Here is a 10122-nt window from a genome sequence, read left to right on the forward strand (position 1 = left end):
CATCTATAGATCCTATCTAGAGGCTGTATGTCTACGTGTACCATTCTATAGATCCTATCTAGAGGCTGTATGTCTACGTGTACCATCTATAGATCCTATCTAGAGGCTGTATGTCTACGTGTACCATCTATAGATCCTATCTAGAGGCTGTATGTCTATGTGTACCATCTATAGATCCTATCTAGAGGCTGCATGTCTATGTGTACCATCTATAGATCCTATCTAGAGGGCTGTATGTCTACGTGTACCATCTATAGATCCTATCTAGAGGCTGTATGTCTATGTGTACCATCTATAGATCCTATCTAGAGGCTGCATGTCTATGTGTACCATCTATAGATCCTATCTAGAGGCTGCATGTCTATGTGTACCATCTATAGATCCTATCTAGAGGCTGTATGTCTACGTGTACCATCTATAGATCCTATCTAGAGGCTGTATGTCTACGTGTAGATCCCATCTAGAGGCTGCATGTCTACGTTACCTCCGGCCACCAGGCCCGACTCGCCCAGCTGGATAGCGACTCCGAAACCTCCCAGCTTCACGGGTGCAGAGTTCTCCTTGGACGCCAACAGCACACAGTGGGGCTACGGAGATAACAACAGCAGAAGAAGAAGAAGAAGAAGAAGGAGAGAGAGAGAGGGGGGGGAGAGAGAGAGAGAGAGAGAGGGGGGAGAGAGAGAGGGGGGAGAGAGGAGATAGAGAGAGAGGGGGGGGGGGAGGAGATAAAGAGAGGGAGATAGAGAGAGAGAGAAAGTGAGATGGAGAAAGAGAGAGAGAGATGGAGAAAGAGAGAGATAGAGAGAGAGGAGAGAGAGAGAGAGAGAGAGATGGAGAAAGAGAGAGAGAGAGAGGAAGGGAGGAAGAAAGAAAGAAAGAGAGAGAGAGAGAGAGAGAGAGAGAGAGAGAGAGAGAGAGAGAGAGAGAGAGAGAGAGAGAGAGAGAGAGAGAGAGAGAGAGAGAGAGAGAGAGAGGAGATAGAGAGAGAGAGGGGGGGGAGAAAAAAAGAAAGAGAGGAGATAGAGAGAGAGAGAAAGAGAGATGGAGAAAGAGAGAGATGGAAGAAAGAGAGAGCGATAGAGAGAGAGGGAGAGAGAGAGAGAGATGGAGAAAGAAGAGAGAGAGAGGAGGGAGGAAGAAAGAAAGAGAGAGAGGGGGGGGGAGGAAGAGAGAGAGATATAGAGAGAGAGAGAGTGAGAGAGAGAGAGAGAGAGAGAGAGAGAGAGAGAGAGAGAGAGAGAGGGGGGAGGAAGAGAGAGAGATAGAGAGAGAGAGGAGAGAGGGGGAGAGAGAGAGAGATAAAAGTGAATTTTCTCATTCTGACAACAGGGTAGAAGTAGAAAGCTTTATTGCCCTTACACAATACGTACAACGAGATTGGTTGGTGCAGCACCTAAAACAACGACAGCTACATTGCCCACTCTACCACACAACACATACATGATGTACCTTTAGACACACTACTACCACACATACATGTGTTGTACCCACACTCACTGACACGCCACATCCATGATGTACCTATAGACACACTACCATACATACATGTGTTGTACCCACTCTACCACACAACACATCCATGATGTACCCATAGACACACTACCATACATTCATGTGTTTGTACCCACTCTACCACACAACACACCCATGATGTACCTATAGACACACTACCTACATACATGTGTTGTACCCACTCTACCACACAACACACCCATGATGTACCTATAGACACACTACTGTACATACATGTGTTGTACCCACTCTACCACACAACACACCATGATGTACCATAGACACACTACCACACATACATGTGTTGTACCCACTCTACCACACAACACACCCATGATGTACCTATAGACACACTACCATACATACATGTGTTGTACCCACTCTACCACACAACACACCCATGATGTACCCATAGACACACTACCACACATACATGTGTTGTACCCACACTCACTGACACGCCACACATGCATGTACCCACGGCTACATATGCTGCATATCCTGTGCTTTAGCACATCATCTGCAGATGTATCTCTAACTGAATGGTCTATAGCGGGATGGGAGATTAGTCTCAGAGGCTCCTGCCAGCGCAGCACTCAGCAGAACGTCGCTGGCTCCTCACTCCGCACTGCCTGTGTGGAACTAGGTGCTGGGTCGAGTGGTCTAGCTCTCAGTCTAAACACTGGAGAGGCTGGGTAGTGTAGAGGTCTAAACACTAGAGAGGCTGGGTAGTGTAGAGGTCTAAACACTAGAGAGGCTGGGTAGTGTAGAGGTCTAAACACTAGAGAGGCTGGGTAGTGTAGAGGTCTAAACACTAGAGAGGCTGGGTAGTGTAGAGGTCTAAACACTGGGTAGTGTAGAGGTCTAAACACTGGGTAGTGTAGAGGTCTAATCACTGGGTAGTGTAGAGGTCTAAACACTGGGTAGTGTAGAGGTCTAAACACTGGGTAGTGTAGAGGTCTAAACACTGGGTAGTGTAGAGGTCTAATCACTGGGTAGTGTAGAGGTCTAAACACTGGGTAGTGTAGAGGTCTAAACACTGGGTAGTGTAGAGGTCTAATCACTGGGTAGTGTAGAGGTCTAATCACTGGGTAGTGTAGAGGTCTAAACACTGGGTAGTGTAGAGGTCTAAACACTGGGTAGTGTAGAGGTATAAACACTGGGTAGTGTAGAGGTCTAAACACTGGGTAGTGTAGAGGTCTAAACACTAGAGAGGCTGGGTAGTGTAGAGGTCTTACCACTGGGTAGTGTAGAGGTCTAAACACTAGAGAGGCTGGGTAATGTAGAGGTCTAAACACTGGAGAGGCTGGGTAGTGTAGAGGTCTAAACACTGGAGAGGCTGGGTAGTGTAGAGGTCTAAACACTAGAGAGGCTGGGTAGTGTAGAGGTCTAAACACTGGAGTGGCTGGGTAGTGTAGAGGTCTAAACACTGGAGAGGCTGGGTAGTGTAGAGGTCTAAACACTGGAGAGGCTGTGTAGTGTAGAGGTCTAAACACTGGAGAGGCTGGGTAGTGTAGAGGTCTAAACACTAGAGAGGCTGGGTAGTGTAGAGGTCTAAACACTGGAGAGGTTGGGTAGTGTAGAGGTCTAAACACTAGAGAGGCTGGGTAGTGTAGAGGTCTAAACACTGGAGAGGCTGGGTAGTGTAGAGGTCTAACCACTGGGTAGTGTAGAGGTCTAAACACTGGAGAGGCTGGGTAGTGTAGAGGTCTAAACACTAGAGAGGCTGGGTAGTGTAGAGGTCTAAACACTGGGTAGTGTAGAGGTCTAAACACTGGGTAGTGTAGAGGTCTAAACACTGGGTAGTGTAGAGGTCTAAACACTGGGTAGTGTAGAGGTCTAAACACTAGAGAGGCTGGGTAGTGTAGAGGTCTAAACACTGGGTAGTGTAGAGGTCTAAACACTAGAGAGGCTGGGTAGTGTAGAGGTCTAAACACTGGAGTGGCTGGGTAGTGTAGAGGTCTAAACACTGGGTAGTGTAGAGGTCTAAACACTAGAGAGTCTGGGTAGTGTAGAGGTCTAAACACTAGAGAGGCTGGGTAGTGTAGAGGTCTAAACACTAGAGAGGCTGGGTAGTGTAGAGGTCTAAACACTAGAGTGGCTGGGTAGTGTAGAGGTCTAAACACTAGAGTGGCTGGGTAGTGTAGAGGTCTAAACACTAGAGAGGCTGGGTAGTGTAGAGGTCTAAACACTAGAGAGGCTGGGTAGTGTAGAGGTCTAAACACTAGAGAGGCTGGGTAGTGTAGAGGTCTAAACACTGGAGTGGCTGGGTAGTGTAGAGGTCTAAACACTGGGTAGTGTAGAGGTCTAAACACTAGAGAGGCTGGGTAGTGTAGAGGTCTAAACACTGGGTAGTGTAGAGGTCTAAACACTGGAGAGGCTGGGTAGTGTAGAGGTCTAAACACTAGAGTGGCTGGGTAGTGTAGAGGTCTAAACACTAGAGAGGCTGGGTAGTGTAGAGGTCTAAACACTAGAGTGGCTGGGTAGTGTAGAGGTCTAAACACTGGGTAGTGTAGAGGTCTAAACACTGGGTAGTGTAGAGGTCTAAACACTGGAGAGGCTGGGTAGTGTAGAGGTCTAAACACTAGAGAGGCTGGGTAGTGTAGAGGTCTAAACACTGGGTAGTGTAGAGGTCTAAACACTGGGTAGTGTAGAGGTCTAAACACTGGGTAGTGTAGAGGTCTAAACACTGGGTAGTGTAGAGGTCTAAACACTAGAGAGGCTGGGTAGTGTAGAGGTCTAAACACTGGGTAGTGTAGAGGTCTAAACACTAGAGAGGCTGGGTAGTGTAGAGGTCTAAACACTGGAGTGGCTGGGTAGTGTAGAGGTCTAAACACTGGGTAGTGTAGAGGTCTAAACACTAGAGAGTCTGGGTAGTGTAGAGGTCTAAACACTAGAGAGGCTGGGTAGTGTAGAGGTCTAAACACTAGAGAGGCTGGGTAGTGTAGAGGTCTAAACACTGGGTAGTGTGTAGAGGTCTAAACACTGGAGAGGCTGGGTAGTGTAGAGGTCTAAACACTGGAGAGGCTGGGTAGTGTAGAGGTCTAAACACTGGGTAGTGTAGAGGTCTAAAGACTGGGTAGTGTAGAGGTCTAAACACTGGAGAGGCTGGGTAGTGTACTGGAGAGGCTGGGTAGTGTAGAGGTCTAAACACTGGGTAGTGTAGAGGTCTAAACACTGGAGAGGCTGGGTAGTGTACTGGAGAGGCTGGGTAGTGTAGAGGTCTAACCACTGGGTAGTGTAGAGGTCTAAACACTGGAGAGGCTGGGTAGTGTAGAGGTCTAAACACTAGAGTGGCTGGGTAGTGTAGAGGTCTAAACACTGGGTAGTGTAGAGGTCTAAACACTGGGTAGTGTAGAGGTCTAAACACTGGAGAGGCTGGGTAGTGTAGAGGTCTAAACACTGGAGTGGTAGAGAGAGAGACCACACGGTGGCTAGAGAGAGAGACCACACGACTGCTAGAGAAAGAGAGACCACATGACTGCTAGAGAGAGACCACATGACTGCTAGAGAGAGAGACCACATGACTGCTAGAGAGAGAGACCACACGACTGCTAGAGAGAGACCACACAACTGCTAGAGAGAGAGACCACATGACTGCTAGAGAGAGACCACACGATGGTTAGAGAGAGACCACACGACTGCTAGAGAGAGAGACCACACGATGGTTAGAGAGAGAGACCACACGATGGTTAGAGAGAGACCACACGACTGCTAGAGAGAGACCACACGACTGCCAGAGAGAGATCACACAACTGCTAGAGAGAGAGACCACACGACTGCTAGAGAGAGACCACACGACTGCTAGAGAGAGACGACACAACTGCTAGAGAGAGACCACATGACTGCTAGAGAGAGACCACACAACTGCTAGAGAGAGACCACACGACTGCTAGAGAGAGACCACACGACTGCTAGAGAGAGACCACACGACTGCTAGAGAGAGACCACACGACTGCTAGAGAGACGACACAACTGCTAGAGAGAGACCACATGACTGCTAGAGAGAGACCACACGACTGCTATAGAGAGACCACACGATGGTTAGAGAGAGAGACCACACGATGGTTAGAGAGAGACCACACAACTGCTAGAGAGAGACCACACGACTGCCAGAGAGAGACCACATGACTGCTAGAGAGAGAGACCACACGACTGCTAGAGAGAGACCACACAACTGCTAGAGAGAGACGACACAACTGCTAGAGAGAGACCACACAACTGCTAGAGAGAGACCACATGACTGCTAGAGAGAGACCACACGACTGCTAGAGAGAGACGACACAACTGCTAGAGAGAGACCACATGACTGCTAGAGAGAGACCACACAACTGCTAGAGAGAGACCACACGACTGCTAGAGAGAGAGACCACACGACTGCTAGAGAGAGACCACACGACTGCTAGAGAGAGACCACACGACTGCTAGAGAGAGAGACCACATGACTGCTAGAGAGAGAGACCACACGACTGCTAGAGAGAGACCACACGACTGCTAGAGAGAGAGAGACCACATGACTGCTAGAGAGAGACCACATGACTGCTAGAGAGAGACCACACGACTGCTAGAGAGAGACCACACAACTGCTAGAGAGAGAGACCACACGACTGCTAGAGAGAGAGACCACATGACTGCTAGAGAGAGACCACACGACTGCTAGAGAGAGAGACCACATGACTGCTAGAGAGAGAGACCACATGACTGCTAGAGAGAGACCACATGACTGCTAGAGAGAGACCACATGACTGCTAGAGAGAGACCACATGACTGCAAAATAAAATCTTGCTAAACGTTTATTCAACATCAACTTCAACGTCAACACTGCTAGCTAACAGGAACTCGTTTGCAGACAGGAAAGTAACAAACATAATTGTCCGTGCGGAACCCTTATCCCCAACACATCGTTCCGTGGGTGAATTATTGTAATGTTCCGTGGTTTTGTGTGTCGCTCTAGTTCTATGATCTTAGGGGCACCACTGTTATGCTGGGGGTGTTGTTTCCCCCCGGGAGATATGGGAGGACGGACCGGATGTTACGTTGTTGTTGTGAAGCTAGTGTAGCGTATTAGGTAGGCAGCTGTGTTGTGTATGAGAAGGGAAGTATCAACATGTAAAACTCCATATTGAGCTGGAAATAAAGCACGATACAGAAAAGGAAACTCTCCTCTTTCTTCCCTACATTACTGCATGACGGCTCGCTACATTATGTTGATCCACCACAATAGAACACATTAAATAGCTTACATAAGTATAACCTGCTAGCACTAACGTTAGCTTTTTTTGTTTAGAAAAAGCTCACGTCAACTTATGAGGCTGTAACCGAGTGGCGAGACTAAACAAAAAAGATTCAAACGAAGACTTGACTAAACGAAAAATAGATAAAGGTGACTAAAATATGATGAAAACAAAAAATAGCATTTGAGACATGACTAAGACTAAAATAAAAAATAGCTGACGAAATGAACACCTCTTCTATCTAATACAATGGTTACCACACTTCCTCTATGTTGAGACGACAAGGGGAGGGGTGATAGGGGGAGGAAGGGAGGGGGTGCTATGACAGAGAGATCCAGAGAGAGAGAGAGAGCAAGCAAGAAGAAAGATGAGAGAAGAGACAGAGACAGAGAGAAGAGCGAGAGAGAGAGAGAGAGAGAGAGAGAGAGAGAGAGAGAGAGAGACCGATAGACAGAGAGCGAAGAGAGGAGAGAGAAGAGAGAAGAGAGTGTGAGAGAGAAGAGAGAGAGAGAGAGTTAGAAAAAGAGAGAGATGAAAAATCAAAAGCATCAAAAATCTTCAACTCGTGCAAAATGCGGCTGCACGGATACTAGTGTTGCATTTGCATTTGTACTAGAGTGTTGCATTTATTTTGCATTTATTTTACATTTTCTGGACTTTATGGTGTTTTAGTTTTGTTCTTGACTTGTTTAACCCATTCTCTGTCACCACTTTGATCATCCTAAATCATCCTCTGCCGGCGCTATTTGTCTATGGAGATGTTCACCTTCTTTGCAGGGCTATAACTTTTTAAATTGTATTGCTAAATTGACATTACTATGGCCCATTCAACATCAATTATCTATCGTTCAGGATGTAGGAACGTTTTACTTTTTCATTCACACATTCATACTAAAATACCGTCTAGAGTATAAATATGTTTTATCGTTTTCTGCAGTATTTCATAGAACGTGAGATATAGGCATAAATGCATATATTAGATCATCAAATGCAGTTTGATACCGATCAACGTTATATTAAAAATGTCAACTGTACATGGTCCTAAACGTCATGACTGGTCATCTGCGGGTGAACGGAGGGGGGGGGGGGGGGGGGTCGTTTATAATTCAATGACCGACGTTAAATGATTTATGTAGTATGGGTGATATATTGATCAGAGCAGTTTGTATCTAAAATGATAAAGAAAAACGCTGAAACTCACCCCAGTCTCCTCGTAGCGTTGGGCGATGAGAGTGGAGCAAACAGATCCCAATTATGGGATGTTGATCGATGCAATCCATTTCCGGTTTGTATATTACTAATACACGTCTAAATCATGTTGATTATTGAGTTATGGCAAAGATCCATATCCACGGTGTCTGTATTGAGCGCCGGGACGATAAACGAGTGGCCGGACGAAATTAGGGGACGGACCGAGCTCTAATGGGCACTTCCGGTTTGGCAACTCGCAGATCGGCCACCAGGTGGCAGTATTGAAGCGTTGCAGAGTTGTGATGGCTCAGACAGCATCAACCAAAACTCCGTGGGTGAAATATGAATACCATGATGAAAATCTGAAATATTGATCTCAAAAACGCCTTACGGAGTTATTGGCAGACAACGCATGGCGGAGAAACCCGCCTTAACACGTGATTGGCGGAGAATGGGTTAAAGAAGACGTGTCCGGCCCATGGGGACATTAACGTGTGTTGTCGGGCCCTACAGATACATTTGATTTGATTTGATTATGAGAGGAGAGGAGAGGAGAGAAGAGAGAGAGATACAGAGAAGAGCGAGAGAGGAGAGAGAGAGAGAGAGAGAGAGAGAGAGAGAGAGAGAGAGAGAGAGAGAGAGAGAGAGAGAGAGAGGGGGGGGGGGAGAGAGAGAGACAGAGAGAGAGAGAGAGAGAGGGGAGAGAGAGAGAGGGAGAGAGAGAGAGAGAGAGAGAGAGAGGAGAGAGAGAGAGAGAGAGAGAGAGAGAGAGGGGAGGAGAGAGAGAGAGAGAGAGAGAGAGAGAGAGAGAGAGAGAGAGAGAGAGAGAGAGAGAGAGAGAGGGGGGAGAGAGAGAGAGACAGAGTGTAAGGGGGAGGAGGGTACTTGGCAGCCTGGCGAGGGGGGGGGGGGGGGGGGGAGCGTTCCAACACCAGTGAAACACAGCGTCTCTCTCTGGTTGAGTTCTCACACGTCTCCCCGCAGCTGCATTCAACCTCCTCTATGGAAACTATTGGGCTGGTGAGTTCTGGTTCTGTCTCACCTCCAACATCTGTGTGGAGATGTGTCTCTGTGTGTCTCTCTGACTGTCTGTCTCTCTGACTGTCTGTCTGTCTGTCTGTCTGACTGTCTGTCTGTCTGTCTGTCTGTCTGTCTCTCTGTCTGTCTGTGTGTCTCTCTGTCTGTGTGTCTCTCTGTCTGTGTGTCTCTCTGTCTGTGTGTCTCTCTGTCTGTGTGTCTCTCTGTCTGTGTCTCTCTGTCTGTGTGTCTCTCTGTCTGTGTGTCTCTGTGTCTCTCTCTGTCTCTCTGTCTGTGTGTCTGTGTGTCTCTCTGTCTGTGTCTCTCTGTCTCTCTGTCTGTGTGTCTGTGTGTCTCTCTGTCTGTGTGTCTCTCTGTCTCTCTGTCTGTGTGTCTCTGTGTGTCTCTCTGTCTCTCTGTCTGTGTGTCTCTCTGTCTGTGTGTCTCTGTGTGTCTCTCTGTCTGTGTGTCTCTGTGTGTCTCTCTGTCTCTCTGTCTGTGTGTCTCTCTGTCTGTGTGTCTCTGTGTGTCTCGCTGTCTGTCTGTCTGTCTGTCTCTCTGTCTCTCTGTCTGTGTGTCTCTGTGTCTGTCTGTCTCTCTGTCTGTGTATCTCTCTGTGTCTCTCTGTCTGTGTGTCTCTCTGTCTCTCTGTCTGTCTGTCTCTCTGTCTGTCTGTCTCTCTGTCTGTCTGTCTCAATTCAATTTCAATTCAAATAGGCTTTATTGGCATGAAATATCAACATACTTATTGCCAAAGCAAGTCCAACATACAAACAATAACATATATATTATTAAGCAATAAAACATACCATAATATTAGCAATAAGTAAAACAATCAACAGAAACATATTAAATTACAAAATAATCATTCAATCGGGTAGTCATTTTACAGATGTAGCCACCCAGATACATGTATTTACAGGGCTTGTTCTCTTATTGTATGACAACCATCTACATATTTTGCAGCTAATACTGTACACTGACTTTTCTCCCCACATATATATAACAGCTTTTGATGATCAGGGAGATGGATAAACTGTGGATCAATTTTATTTATTTTATAAAAGAAAACTTCTCTTAAATCCTTGTATTTTTCACAGTATAGTAGGAAGTGAGGTTCTGTCTCAACGTCCCCCCTGATGACAAAGTGAACACAGCCTGGCCTCTC

General features: G+C 46.8%; 1 protein-coding gene across 1 annotated transcript in view; it reads right to left on the reverse strand.

Annotated features, from left to right (window-relative positions):
• Nucleotides 1-10122, reverse strand: part of LOC311240407 (peripheral plasma membrane protein CASK-like) — a gene marked incomplete at both ends in the record, with an annotated part of 14447 nt that overhangs the window by 3540 nt on the left and 785 nt on the right. The window contains one exon of the mRNA XM_084328993.1: nt 485-587. Coding sequence (XP_084185119.1) covers nt 485-587 — 103 coding nt within the window. The remainder of the gene's footprint in view (nt 1-484; nt 588-10122) is intronic.

This window comes from Notolepis coatsorum (assembly GCF_963971535.1).
Source record: "Notolepis coatsorum genome assembly, chromosome: 1".
Taxonomy (NCBI): domain Eukaryota; kingdom Metazoa; phylum Chordata; class Actinopteri; order Aulopiformes; family Paralepididae; genus Notolepis; species Notolepis coatsorum.